This window comes from Cavia porcellus, unplaced genomic scaffold (assembly GCF_034190915.1).
Source record: "Cavia porcellus strain 051 isolate PalLab524CR breed Dunkin Hartley unplaced genomic scaffold, mCavPor4.1 scaffold_16, whole genome shotgun sequence".
Lineage (NCBI taxonomy): Eukaryota > Metazoa > Chordata > Mammalia > Rodentia > Caviidae > Cavia > Cavia porcellus.
The window spans coordinates 45,684,253-45,698,942 of record NW_026947499.1 but is presented as its reverse complement, the minus strand read 5'-3'; the positions used below and the strand labels follow the sequence as shown (position 1 = coordinate 45,698,942).

General features: G+C 44.6%; 2 protein-coding genes across 3 annotated transcripts in view; one reads left to right on the top strand and one right to left on the bottom strand.

The window, feature by feature from the left end:
* Positions 1-689: 689 nt before the first annotated feature.
* On the bottom strand, positions 690-3,661 carry LOC106025366 (uncharacterized). 2 transcript variants are annotated; one of them, XM_063226589.1, is made up of 2 exons: positions 2,499-3,661; positions 690-1,299 (listed from the first exon to the last, which is right to left on the bottom strand). In XM_063226589.1, the coding sequence occupies exons 1-2, from the start codon at positions 3,530-3,532 to the stop codon at positions 1,209-1,211; spliced, it is 1,125 nt and encodes a 374-aa protein (XP_063082659.1). In that variant the 5' UTR covers positions 3,533-3,661; the 3' UTR covers positions 690-1,208. The 2 variants fall into 2 exon arrangements, with proteins under 2 accessions (XP_063082659.1, XP_012997688.1); XM_013142234.3 differs by having other exon boundaries at positions 2,452-3,660.
* Positions 3,662-3,702: 41 nt separating this feature from the next.
* The window catches only part of Vps35l (VPS35 endosomal protein sorting factor like), a 110,446-nt gene continuing 99,458 nt past the window's right edge, over positions 3,703-14,690 (top strand). The window contains exons 1-3 of the mRNA XM_003478179.5: positions 3,703-3,793; positions 9,532-9,631; positions 12,476-12,643. Of these exons, the coding sequence (XP_003478227.3) occupies positions 3,777-3,793; positions 9,532-9,631; positions 12,476-12,643 (285 nt within the window). The 5' untranslated portion in view covers positions 3,703-3,776. The remainder of the gene's footprint in view (positions 3,794-9,531; positions 9,632-12,475; positions 12,644-14,690) is intronic.

Here is a 14,690-nt window from a genome sequence, read left to right as displayed (position 1 = left end):
GACGCAGATACTTAAGGTTTTCATCAGTAACATACTCAGTATCAACTAACAAATGTTACCAAGAACCTTATTTTATGAAAGAGAATGTCACTGTTAATGTCAGTCTAAAAAGGGCTCTAAGCTTCTCACAAAAAATTACGACTGTGTATATTTAATCTTTGTAATGAATGTTAGAGATATTGGTATTTTTAAAGTGCAGCCTATATATATTCTTAATATCCTTTTGAGAATATGGAGATAAAGGTTGTTTTCTCTGATTTGAAGTTACATTTAAGGTTTAACACATCCAGATGTAGATGGAAAATAATAACCTACTCTGGATATAAATTGATTTTTGAGATGTATCATTTATTGAATGAATGAACCATAAAATTAAGACTCTTAAAAAAAGTCTTAAGTTACCAGTCTTATTTATATGCAAAGTATATAAAATTACCCTTTTAATGATAAACTGTGCTTTATCATTTTGAAAACTCAGGATTTGGGTTATTTATATCATTGTTAGTCTCTAGTAAGGATAGATGAAAAAGTTTTGTGTGTACAAATGCAAATTAGGTAAAACAAAATGTTTTGGAAAAACTAGTGTTTAGATTAACAATGAGAAATCTGAGAGTGTTTAAAGGTAAAAGCATGTGTTTTATACATTTTTTTATGTTCACAGGTTTTTCTCATAAAAGTGCCAGACACTGTTTTGTTTTTGGTGAAGTTTTATTTATATATATTACTTTTATTTTTACTTTTGAGTGGAATGTCAATTAATGTAAATTGTGTTTATTTTTGTACTTTAATTTTCACTAGTTTTGCTTCTAGGCAAATGGCAAAATAAACTTTTTTTTTAAAGTCCCATTAAAAGTGTTTCCGTATTTAATTTGTTACTTATACCAGTGCTAAATCCACATTTGCGTTTGCATGAGGTAGAAATGTCTTTGCCTATAAGGAGCTGGACACCTGCAAAAAGCCAGTGGGAAGCTGAAGAAAATGGCAGTGCTGTTAGGCTTTAGCAAAGAGGATACTTTACACAGCTTTACTAACACTGAGCTTGTTACTCCCCACTACTCCTATAGTCTGAGTGCAGGAAAAGGCTCCTCAATGCAGCAACTTCTGGCTGAGGTCTCACTGTATCCTCTGCAAGGCTGTGTGAGAAGAGCCTCCCTCTGATGCCCTTCAACACATGTGTTCACTCACTGTGTTAGGAACAATGGAAACAACTAGAAGGTATTGCTCCTGAACTGAAGACTGAAGGACTCATTGTGTTTTGGGTCAGATGTCACTGTCTCACGAAAACATGGAGGCCACAATCTGTGAATGAAAAGTTGTAACAAAATAAGCAAATACAGATTTAGAATGCTTTATAAGTAAGGGACCATAGGGGCGCCTGTGTAGGTTCTAAAAACTAAATGGCACAGGCCATTTGTAATTTCAGCACTTTAGAGAGGCTGAGGCAGGAGGATTCTGGGTTCAGTGTCCAGTACAGCAAACAAAACCCCAGTAACACCACATTCTTGTTTAGAATCCAGCAGCTGCTTAGGAGGCAAAAATCGTGTCTGCTTATGTATGTTAAAAATAAATTTAATTAAAAACTTGATACTGCCTTCTCAGCTATTTGGCCTCCTCACTTCACTGCTCAGTGTTTCTCAGTGGCTTGCAATGCTCCAGTTTCTTGAAACACTAATGGCATTGCCACTAGAATCGTGATTTTGCTTCCAATTTTCCTCCCTTGTCATACATTTTACAGCAAACTGTATTACTTGTTTCATACACAGAATATAGCCAAAGGTAAGGGACATCACTGCTGCCCGGCCTTTTCCATCATCCAGGGTTATAACCCCACTGTCACATGTGGAGAAATGTGGAGTCAGTGCAAAAATCACACTCATTGCTCCAAGTATATTCTATTGCATTTCCCAAGTACTAACAAATGTGATATGGAAGTAGAGGGAAATGGGTCAGATGATGCTTCGTGATTACCAGTCGTGGTCGGGTTTAGGATTCAAATCCTGATTCAGGCATATCTGGCCCGTGGAATTAACGTGTCTTTCAGTTACCCCAAAGGATCAACCATAGTAATTTTAGTGGCTTACAGTGAGAGACAAGGGGGCGTGCAGTGTACTCAGCCCCACAGGCACCAAGCATTTGGTAAATGCAGGCTTCAGGGACAATGCGAGGTGGGGACTGCGGCTTTGCAAGTGTGGTAAAGTGCTTGCAGAAAAAATCACAGTGAAACGTATTTAACCAGGGGAGCCCCCTAGACATGCGGTTGTCAGAGGGAGCAGCACATAGAAGCGCCTAGCGCCCACGAAGCACGAAGGGGACTCACGCCTCACAGCCGACGCGCCCCGAATCTCGTGCTGTTCGACCCAGAGACTCCTTACAAGCAGCTAAGTTATGTATTCTCTGCAGCCCCTGAGGGCGGAGGTAGAAAGCGGCTCTCTGTTCCGTCCCGGCCCTCACCTTCACGGCCTCGTGGGTTGGGCAATTCGATCCTATAGGACTTTTACCTGCCCCTCACAACCACGGCGGCGGCAAAAGGCACAGTGTGGACTCTGGCGAATAGACTCCTGCCCTTTACAAACGTAGCTTGCATGGAACACGTCGCTTCTGGTTCGCGGGACCGAGAGCTGTCCCTCACAGTTATGATGCTGGCCGCAGTCAGCGTGCGGGAAGCAAGCAGACGCCTGCCCTTTACAAACATGGCGCCCACGGAAGGCGTCGCCTGGTCTTCAGGCCGCAAACAGCTGTCCTTCATAATCATGGCGCCGGCGAAAGGCGCCGTGCGAAGGCTACTGAGAAGACCCCTGCCCTTCGCGAGCGTGGCGCTGGCTGAATACGTTGCCTGGGATTCCAATGGCTGAAAACCGCCCTTCTTGACCGAGGCGCCAGCGGAAGGCATCGCCTGGGTTCCAAGGAACGGAGTGCTGCCCCTGACGATCAAGGCCCTGGCAGAAGACTGGGTCCAGCTTCTCCGAAGTCTGGAGTTTCTCTTCCCAATCGTGGCGCCCGCAGAGGGCGTCGTCTGGACTGGACGAGATGAAAAGTTGCCTTTTTCAATCTTGGCGCCGGCAAAAGGCGTCACCTGAGCTTGGCGAAGTGGAGAGCTGCCCTTCACCATCATGGTGCTGGCGGAAGGCGTGGCCCAGGCTCTACGGGGTGGAAAACGGACTGGCCGAAGCACGGCGCCCGCGGGAGCTGTCGCCTGCGGTTGGTGGGGCGGAGAGCTGCTTTTCAGAAATTTGGCGCCTACAGCACCAATCGTACTGCGTCCGCGGAGCGAAGAGGCGCCCTGCACAATTATGGCGCCATCGGAAATGAGATTATGGAAACGGCAGCATGGAGGGCTGCCATTCAAAATCTTGACGCTCGCGGAAGCCTTCACCTGGACTCGTTGGAATGGACAGCTGCCCTTCTTCATCATGGCGCCCGCGAGTGGTCGCGTTGGGGAACTGCGGAGGGGAGAGCTGCCCGTTACCATCATGGCGCCGGCGGGTGACAGCGTTCGGCAACTATGGAGGGCAGAGCCGCCCTTTATCATCATGGCGCCAGCGAGCTCTGCCGAGCAGAGAGCTGCCCTTCACAGTTATGGCGCCAGCGGAAGGCGTCACCAGGACTCCAGGGGCGGACACCTGCCTCTCACAATCGGGGGCGGGCCGCGGCCAGCGAAGGGGCGGGGAGTGGTGGGGCTGGGCGGGGCGGGGCCGGCGAAGGGCCGGGTTGGGGAGGGGGCGGGGCCTGGAGGGAGGAAAGGGGCTGGCCCCCCAGAGGGTCATGTGACTGGGAAGATGGCGGTCTTCCACTGGTAAGCAAGAGATTGTTGTGGGCTTTGGGGGAGGGCTCCCCTTTGCTGTCTCGAGTCTCTGTCCCTGCGAGTATAAACTGTCTTTCCTGGTGGGTTCTGGCGCCGCCCACCCTATCCAGAGTTGTCCTGACCACGGACTCCTCGACGTCCAGCCTGAAGCTAATCTGGTGCTATACGATTCTCATACCTCCTTTCCTCTTCCCGTTTGTCCTCTAAAGCGATACCCGTTTCCAGCCTTCCACTTTCCTGGAAGGAGTTCAGATGAGTCCCCGGGACGCTGCTGCGTTTGAATAACTCGGGTTGTTTTCTTGAGTCCTTTAGCTCATTTGATACTGTGCTGGAACAAAGGTCCGACTAGGCCACACCGAACTTGGGGCTTCGGAAGGCTTCACGGAGAAGGCTTCTTAAATTGGGTCTTGCAGAGGGCAAGGGAGCTCAGCAAACGGGAGGGAATGGCATGTGCCAGGGTGACAGGCCTGCTGGGCAGGAATGGCAGATGTAGGTAGTGACTGATCATACCGGTGTGTGGTACCATGTGTGTGAGTGAACTCAAGCGAGTTGGGATAGTGATAGTGGGATTATCTGGGTATGTGAAATCTTGCATCGCAGAAAAGGGCAATAATCTTCTGATCTTTCTCTTGCAGTAGTGCGAAGGTGCTTACATTGAACTATGGGCAAGCAAGTGGGAGTGTACAGCCTTAGACCTTAGAGCTCATCTGGTAGAACCTTCTGGTTTCGTGCTTGATGAAGTCTCCTCCTGCCCTTCTTCCCATCATCTGCGGACTCTTCAGACATCCCTGAAACACTAAATGAACTTTGGATGCCACAAGGCATCTCTACAGGCATTTCTTTCCTGTGACCTTGTCATGCCATATCAGGGTCTTTGCCTAAGCCCCAGTCTTCTAATTGAGTGGCCAGCAAAAAAAAAGGGACAAGTGGTATGATTTTAGGGCTCCAGGAAGGTCAAAACCCTCTAGGAATTTGTGATTCCCTTGCGAGTTGAGACAAACTTAGCCAGGCAACTGTATTTGGTTTTCAAACAAAGGAAAAGGGGATGCTGAGGCAAGTGTGGAAACTGAGCAGGACCTTGAGAGTCAATTCAAAAACTTCTCCAAGTAGTTAATTTTGCCAATTAGAGAATTATTTTATCTCTAAGGCTGGCAGCATTATTGGTCTGGAATAGGGGTGTCAGCAGCCCATATCCTGGACTGCAGTTATCTTGACTTCAGAGCACCATGCATATGGTTGTTTCCAACGCAGCCAGAGGTCCCTGTGTTCAGCAGCAGCCCACTCTGCAAAATACTGGCTTCATCAGAGGGCTAAGCACCTTTCCAGGATTAGTATAATGGGAATGTCTTGCTTCTGTGGACTCACCTGGAATTTATAGTGGGAGAATCCAGGATATCTTTTTCCTGCATCTTGGTACTTTTTTTTTTACCTTTGGTATTTTAAGTTTAAATTACAGAAGTGCTGTAGCCATTTTGAGTCAAGGGTTTCTGTAGTTGTCATCAGGCTGGACTTAATTTCCTGGTGCAGTTGGCATGTTCATGTTTTCCACTGACTTGTTGCTTCTTTGCCATCCTTGTCTTTTCTGTGCCTAGAATGGTACTTGTATGTGCTCATTGATATCTGTCAAGGAATGAGAAAGCCAAGGAGTCCCCAGAGAAGTGTTTGTGTCCTTACATTTACACTACTCAAGTCCCTGTTTTGTGCCAGGCACTGTGTATCCCATTTAAACCTCATGAATTTTCACATAAGTCAGATCATTTCACATAAGATTGAGCCTTTAAGTCATGCAGGCGCCAGGTGAACTGAGATTTGTGGTCATGGTTAAGTGGGCCTCATCTCTAAATTCTGACTATCTCTGTTGCAGGGCTCTCAAAGCCCCACTGCATTGTCATGGGTTTCCCCCAGAGTGCTTCATTTTACCCACATCTTGTTACCTCTGATGTATTTTCTCCCTGTTCAAGATAGAGAATATCCAGTTAGACCAGTGATTGCAACCCCAGAAGTGCCAACACTGTAGTTACACCTGAATACTGAGGTTTTTAGTTTAGAAAAAATAAACTCCTACATTAACATCTTTTGTCTTAAAAAGCACACGCGCCATAGGTTCGCCACTACCGCTATAACTGTCACATTTCCTACTTGATCCTTCAGAGGTAACACATCTCTGCAGTCAGAATTTCTGCTTAATTTGGGAAGCTGGGGAGAGTGGGAATGATATTGAGGGAGGAAAAAGCTGTGTGGTCTGGTTATGTGATTAGGAACTAAGAAAAACTCTTGAGAATTTAAATTGCTGGCAGAAAGCATGTAGTGGTATAAACCTCTTTCTGGTATAAAGAGATTACTTTGGTAAATCCCGTTTATGTATCTGATTACCAAATGTAAATAATTCCATAACGAGGAGTTATCAGGGTTTAATGTGTACTTAAACCATCTTGTTTCTGATGCGTGTACCCCATGAGTAGTCCAGGGCTAGACCCAGCTAGCAGTGGATCTATGAAGCGATAGCCTTTTTGCAGCGGCAGCTGCCAAAAAGCAAAGGAGCCTTTGCTGGAAGAGATTGTGGTTGCAGGGATTTTTATCAACTGCTGCTAGTTGTGTAGGCAGGGAAGAGTTCCAGTCACGCTTTTTGAAAGAATACCCACTAGAGGTCGCTGTTCTTCTCAGAGACCTAGGACTTTGCTTTTTTTTTTTTTTTGTCTTTTTCCTTTTTATCGGTACCGGGGATCGAACTCACGACTGCCTGCTTGCAAGGCAGGCGCTTATGCCGCTGAGCTAAACCTCCAGCCCCGACCTAGGACTTTTCTAAAGGACTGCCCTTAAATGTCTCCCACTAGGTGATGCTGAGGGCCAGAGAGAAAATTTGAGGAAATAATGGAAGAAGTGGTAGAAAATCAACATACTGTGATTGTCCATTGGCATTATTTCCAGAATTCCTCTCCCCAAATTCTCAACTCCTTAAACATATTCATTCTAAAGCTTGAATCCTTGTAAGAGAAGTAGTTGCTTAGTTTTAAGAACTCCTGAATCTATCCCTGTTACTTGTTCTCACTTTTGACAAGTTACAAAGGTTGACAATCCCTGCTTTTCCATCTGAAAAATGTCATAATTGTGGTCCCTACCCCAAAGGGCTAAATGAGGGAATGAAGGGAATGGGTCTGGTGTGTAGTAACTAGATAATAACTGAGAACTGCTATTTGATTGTCACATATGGACTCACTGTTCTGATGTTTAAACAAAACTTGAAAAGCAAAACAAGCTTTGTCAACCTTAAGCAGTTCCTCTTTAGACTTCCCTTCCCTATGGCTGTTACTGAGTTGCAAAACTCACTCCTTGATTACTAGTGTCTTGCTTCTGTAAAATTGCCTGCCCACCAGTTTCATACCACTAGATAGACCAATCGCTTCAACCACATGTGTAAAACCAGAGCCCTTTCTTTGTTTGGAGCTCAGCCTTTGTACAGGAGTCCACTGGGCCAGTGGCATGGAAAACAAATCCTCCTGCCTTATGGTTGGTGGTCTCCTAAAATCCTGTAGCAGTGTAGCAGATTTTTTCAGCTGTTGATTGGTTTCTGATTATGATATGATGTATTTGCAACTGAATTTCAGGTCATGTTAAATTTCCTACTCATTGTATTAGTTTTCCAAAGTTCTTTTTTTTTTCTTTACAACTAATAAAGAGTGATTTGAAAAAAGGAGATGTGTAATTTGATGTTAACCTTTTTTCTTGACTGGCCTCAAATTTGTGATCCCCCCTCTTGCTGGAATTGCAGGGGCATGCCACACAGCTGACTTTCATTTGCTATTTAAGTCAAGGATTGGCTGATAGCATCCTTGATTGGAAGAGGGTCTGCAAGAATATTCCATAGGTGCTTCCATTTTCCATGTTTTGCAAGGAGAAGACAGTGTATACTTTGTAAATATGATCTAGAAGGACTCAGCAATATGTTAGGTATTTTCCCGTAAGAAAAGCAGAAATGGGTTATGATGCAGCCTTTCTCCACCTCTGTGTACTGAAAGCCAAATTTATTTAGAAAGATAGAAATTAATTGCTTGGGTTCTACATTGATAAGGGATATTTGGTAAAGCTGATGAATTGCAGGGCATAATTAGATTTGGCGGCGTAGAATTTCATAGATGTTAATGAAATTGCAAATCTGTGAATGGGGCAGGAAATGAATTCCAGGGACCTGGAGGACAAGACAGTCCCTGTAGCCTTTAATTTCTTTTCCATAAAGTAGAGACAGGCCTTATCTCAGGTGCCCAGAAGAGCTTTGTTTCTGGAATGTGTTATTTTACAAATGGAAAGTACGCATGTCTTTTGTTAAAGTGAGAATATTCATGGTGTTTAAAAACCACCAGGAACCATACCTATAATCCCTACACCTAGGGAGGCTGGGGCAGGAGGATCTCAAATTCAAACCCAGCCTGGATTTACTGATATTTTGTCTCAAAGTAAATTTAAAATGATCACATGCTGTGTAGCTCAGGGCAGAGACCCGAGCTTCTATCCTTAGTGTTGCAAGAAAACAAAATAACATCAAGCCAGTTGCATTTAGGTAGACTACTCCTGTGGGGTTTTGCAGTAGGGTGAGAGAGATTGAGCGTGGCTGCAAATACAGTAAGGCTAAGCAAAATATACAACCAAAGACCATGTGGTAGTCAGTGGGTGGAAAATTGCCAAGGGAAACATCCAGAGCCGTTCTGGTCACGGACACCTAACCTGAAAGATGAGTGATCAAGTACTGGGGGGGGGGGGACTTTTGGGGAAAGTTTCAGCTACTTCTGCTCCAGATGTTGCTTCTGTCCATCTTTCTTTCCCCATTTTGGGCTCCCCAGTCTATGTGCAGAGCTTTTCCTCCAAAACACCCATGTGTTTGAGATTCTTTTCTGTGCCTGCCTTTCTCTCTAGACCTCTGTCTGGCTGCTTCCTCCCTTTATTTTCCATCTTATTAATCCTTACGCTTGCTAACCCTCTGAGCTGATGAAGGCTCTCTCTGCCCTTCATTGTCCTTCCACTTGGCTTCTTGCTCTTGCCCTGTGAAGTTTATCTGGTGAGTTCTTTCCTGGGTTGCATTTTCTCTGTATTCCTTCCTTTCTCACAGCTCTTCAAGTTCTGGATGTCTTTTTTTTACCTGTCAGTATTGGGGATTGAACTCAGTACTTTTTGCACCAAGCTATATCCCAGCCCCTCTGCCATTTAAAAACTTTTTTTCCCTTGAAGCAAGTTCTCTCTAAGTTGCCCAGGGTGGGCTTCAACTTGCAATCCTCCTGCCTCAGTCTTCCATAGTGCTGGAGTTACAAGCATTGCAGGCAGCTCCTGGCTGTCTTAAAACAGTGTGTGTGTGTGTGTGTGTGTGTGTGTGTGTCCCCAGCCCTGTGATATTTTGCCCAAGTGCTGTCTCTGTGTCGCTGCTTTGCAACCACCCTTGCTGACCTGGACTCCTGTCCCATGTCAAGAACTAACAAGTACTCTAGAGCAGCAGCTGAGCCTGAGGAGCTAAATTCACCTATTTTGTGCCTGAGTTCTGGGTCTGGCTTTCCAAGAGAATGATGTGTTAGCAGCCCTAATACCTTTAAACAGCAGAACAAATTCTTTTAAAATACAGTGTTTCTTGGTGGTCTTGGGAGGTCTTATTCTGCTCTAAAGTCTTTGATTTTCCAGGATGCCTGGGCAGAGGCCTTGAGTGTCTCAGGTCCTGGTCACCTGCTCATGTCTGTCTGCTGTTCCAGGCACTCCAGGAACAGGAACTACAAGGCTGAATTTGCATCTTGCCGGCTGGAGGCTGTGCCTCTGGAGTTTGGAGACTACCACCCTCTGAAGCCCATCACAGTAAGTTCTGCACTGGGTGTCCAGAGCCTATGCTCTGATAATGCCTGTTCTGAGTCTTTTCTGAGGAATGACAGGCACATTCTTGGCTCTTTTCTGTTTTGCCAGTGGCAGCTTCTATTGCATATTTGAACCCAGCTGTTTATTCTGGCCCCGTTTTTGTTTTATGGCCCTGGCCCTGCCCATCACCATTATTACCCACTTTCATTTTTCATGGTAATGAGGTCACGAGGAGTGAGTATTCCTGATGTATCAGCAAAATATATCTTGCTTCTTAATTTCTCTATTTGGATTATGAAGAATTACTTTAGTTACCAGAGGAGGGTGCTGTCCTGAGCAGCATTTTTAGACCCTTTAGAAACAAAACTAAAACAGGCAAGAGATTTGCACGGTCCCTCTTTGCTGGCTTAGTATTCTTATTGGCAAATACACTTGTCACTTGTCCCTGGGAATCCTTGGAAGGTTAGTTTTAGGAGTCCTATTGTCTTGGTTACTTTTCTGTCATTGTTGAGATAAAATATCTGATGTCCAAAAGGAAGAAAGGAAAGGTTTATTTAGCTTACAGTGTTTGGAGGTTTCAGCCTCTACTCAACTGGCTCCAAGGCAGGGTGGTGATCGCAAGCAACAAGAGCAAAAGGGGAAAAGCATGCCTGCTTCCCTCCCCTATATTGTATGTCAGCTCCCTGCGGCTGGGTGGATGCAGTACTCACACAGCCAATCTCAGCACTACACAATGAACCAGTCACAAATGCTAGATTCAGTTGCCTCCATGACTGCATGAGGCTTTGGGGGACACCAAGACACAAACCATAACATCAGTGGAATCTTCAGGCCTCCCATAAACATCCTCAAGCAATGTTAATTATCTCTGGATTGCTTATGATACTTAACACAGTGCATGAGGGCCTAAATAGTTGTTACACTGTATTATTTAGGGAGTAATTATGAGAAAAAGTGTCTGCATGTTCAGTATGAACATAGTAGTTGGGTTGTATGTATTTTGTGGAATCTTAGATACAGATTAGATAGAGACCCTACCAAGAACACTGCTACTAGCCAGTAGCAGTGATACATTCCTATAATCCCAGCACTCTGAGAGGCGGAGGCAAGAGGATTACAAGTTTGAGCATAGTGGTCCATTCAGTGGCAGTGAAACGCTGTCTCAAAAAAAAAAAAAGTTTTTAGAAAGGACTGGGGATATAGCTTAATGGAAAGGCCCTGGGTTTAACTTCTAGCACTGCCAAAAACAAAAAGCAAAAACTCCACACTAATACATGTCAAGCGTGGTAGGTCTGGGCTGGATGGAACCTAAGAATTCTTGTCATCTGTAAATTCCAGGTGACCTGGCTGCTGCTCATACAGAGATGACATCAAGTAATAAGACTGTATAAGAACACAGTTACATTTATCACTGAAAGGGAAGAAGTCAGTCTGGTTTCTATGCTCTCAACATTTCCTGCCCTCAGTCGAGAGGGCTTTGCCTACACAGACAGTGACTTCCGTACTCAGGACACTGTTGAGTGTCCTTCACTTCACTTCTGACACACTAAAGCCAGGTGTCAGCCTGTCAACTCACAGTTCAAACAACACTTTTGTAATCCCCATAGCAACTGAGCAGTTCTTCAGCAGATACTACCTGGGTGTCCTTAATTCTGGCACTTTATCTGGACGCCACATCAGACCTTACAGGGTGAGACACAGCCCCACAAGACCACCCCCTCCCTAGACACCAGACAGGTTATAATCTGTGCCTCTGACCTGCTGGCTATGCATTGGGGTCCTAGGACAGTTCTAGGACAGTTTACGCTTGGGAAAACGCTTCATGGAAGTTTCCCATGGTGTTATAAAGTCTATTACAAAGGGTATGGGCACACTGATAAAGATTGGGGGAAGCTTCCCTGCCCTTTCTGTCACCTGTCTCCCTCTCGCCTTACCTCACTGTGTCCTTTTCACCAGCCCAGAAGCCTCCAAACCCTGCCTTTTAGGAGTCTCCATGAGAGCTTTACCAGTCCCCACAGTAGATGTGTAACTCAGTCCCTAGCTCCCTTGTCTCCCCGGAGGTGGGGGCAGCCGAAAGTTCCTAGCGACTCATAATGGCTTGGTCTTCCTCATGACCATGAGAATCCCCTCCTCAGGAAAGAAGGTACTGCTTTCACCCAAGAATTCCAGAGGCATAGACCAACTATGATACACATTTATTTGTTATCATTATCTGCTCAAATCACAATGGCCCCATCTCTTCCATATATTAAAAGATCAATTTAGGTGTGTTAACATTGCGGTGAGAGTGTGAGAGCCTCCAGTGCTTCATGAATGGAGCAGCTGCAGACCACAATCAGTTCAAGGTCCACTGAGGACAGATGATGGGAAAACTGTTATGAGCTAGTCATGGAAATCAGACCAAAAAAATACTTGATTGGTTAGAGTAGGAATTTGTCACTTAGAAGCTAGTTGGCTATTTCTGGCTGATTTCCAATTAGAAGGTAGTTGATAGTTTCCGATTTGTTAAATGAAAGCTTTGCTTTCTTGTTCAGAGTGGGTTATGTTTTGTGTTAATTTGCTTTCTTGGAAACCCAAGATTCTGGGGCCACCTTAGCTTAAGAGCTTCCCAAGTAATTTTTAAATCTTTGCTAACCCTAATTTCCTGCCACGTTTTCCTTAGCAGCTGTGGTTCTGGACTTGTCAATTTGTCACCAAAAATAAGCATCCCCTATAAAGTGATAAGCGTCTGCTACAAGCAGATGGCCCGACCAGCTTCCAAAAGGGGAGGAAGGGATCCAGCTAAGTGTCCCTACTAGGAAAGGTCATAGGAGACCTCCACTGTACTACCACAGATTCTCTCCACAGGTCACGGAATCAAAGACAAAGAAAGTCAGCCGGAAAGGAAGCACTTCTTCCACATCCTCCTCCTCTTCCAGCTCCGTGGTGGACCCGTTGAGCAGTGTCCTCGATGGAACTGACCCCCTTTCCATGTTTGCAGCCACTGTTGACCCCGCAGCTATGGCAGCAGCCACGGTAATGTATGCTCCAGTGGCTGTCGGCCACTTGGGGTAGGGTGTGCGGGTGCAGGGTGGGGAGCTGTGCACCTCACTGTTTGTGCAGTGAACAGCGTTCTGATTATGGCCAGGTCATCTGGTTACAATTCAGGTCATCCAGACCTCCACAGGTTTCTGCTTAAAGTGGAAGGTGCTGTCAACAAGAGGCTGCTAGAGATATGGGAACTCTCCTTTCCTTTCTTTTGGCTGGGACATCTTAAAATTTATTCTTTTTAAAAAACCTTTTTTGCTATGCTAGGGATGGAACTCAGAGTCTTACTTATGTTAGGCAAGTGTCCTACCACTGAGTTCCACTCCCAAACCTAATTTCATTTTTATAATTCTTTCTTTTTACATGATTAGCTAGGCATTTGCTTATTTTTAACACAGTCACACATTACAAATATAGGCCTGTAACCCAGTTCCCTGCATTTTGTCCTTTACCCTGAGTTCATCACTGCTGTCAGCATGCTGTACGTGCTTCCATGGGTCTGAGATTCTTGCAGGACCTCACGCTGGCCAGGCCACTGTATGTGCTTCCAGAGCTATTCCTTTACTTTCTCATAGATGTTTAGGACAGTGATTTCTGAGCAGTTCCATTCCTACTCATATGTAAACAGTAACAATAAAAGTTAAGAATCAGTCAGCTTACTGCATGGGAGGTGTCTTTTGGAGTATGTTTCCTGCTGGATTCTTGTGCCAGCCTGTGAGAGAAATTATACCCTCATATGTAGAGGGACAGAATGAGGAGAATCTCCCCCAAGCTGAAATTTAGTCGTGGCTACTCTAGCTGTAGAATCCATGCTGTCAGCCTTCATTCTAACACATTCACATCAGGGCTATAAGGTGTATACTTGTTACTGGGAAACTCTGATTTAAATTCTGTCATTCCTGCCAGCTTGAACCACCAGTAGTATATGCATGACTGCTCCATCATGCTGCTTGTAATTACCCCTAGGGGTCTTTGATTACAGTAATGGAAAGAAAGGTGTTGATTTAGCAGACCAGATGTCATAGCACATTTCCTTAAGAAAAACATTACAGGGCTGGGGATTTAGCTCAGCGGCATAAGCGCCTGCCCTGCAAGCAGGCAGTCGTGAGTTCGATCCCTGGTACCGGTAAAAATGAAAAAGACAAAAAATAAAATAAAAAGAAAAACATTACAATGGTATAAAATACTGTAGTATAGTATTTTAAAAATTTCTACGTTAAAATTTAGAGAATGAATTATTGATAAACCATGAATATAAATTTCTCTTAATGAGATAAATTTATTAATTGCTCAAATAATTCTTCAATTGGTATAGTGTTAATACATTTGGCAGTAATCAGATTTAAGGACCTAACTAGATTCAGATCATTTATAAAGTTTTTATTAGTAAAAAGACTGATAAAAGTTATTAGACCCGTTTGTATCACTGGTGGTACAAGCTGCCCAATGGGACAGTCATGCATGTACCACCAGTGTTTCAAATCAGCAGGAGTGTGGTAAACATAAATTTGACTATTCCTGCAATCATTTTTTTCACTTGACAGTATGTCTTAGAGAACTTTCCCAATTAATTATGAGAACTATCATGGTATTTTGAAGGGCTACACTGTGTTCTGAAGAATGGGTATGACATACTTTACCTTGCCCTTCTTGTGCTGATAGACACCAGATGGTCTTAGGTTCAGCTGGTGTCAGCAGCAGTATCCCAGGTCTACACTACACATGTCCTGCTGCATATGGGTGAGGGTCTCCGCGACAGTGTCTAGGAGCCTGTCACTGGGTGGAGACCATGTATAGGAAGGTGCTGAATGCCACCACCAGATTGTCCTCTGTTGAGGCCTTATTAGTCTCTGTTCCTACCAGCAATATGGAGGCTTCCTATTTCCTTTAGCCTGAATATGAACAGCTATTCTAACTCCACTATTCAGCTACTTCAAAAATAGCCTTTTTCAGTTTGCCTTTCCTTGATTTTTAGTTAGTTTCAGCAATTTTGTTATGTGTTTTAGTGACTTGTGATGAAGCGACCTGAAAAGTT

Bases quoted from the DNA above. Each gene is read 5' to 3' on its own strand.
- LOC106025366 (XM_063226589.1), bottom strand. From the start codon at position 3,532: ATGATGATAAAGGGCGGCTCTGCCCTCCATAGTTGCCGAACGCTGTCA. The intron at 1,300-2,498 runs GTAAAAGTCCTA...TTTCATTCACAG, and splicing joins GCCGTGGTTGTGAGGGGCAG to ATTGTGGCCTCCATGTTTTC.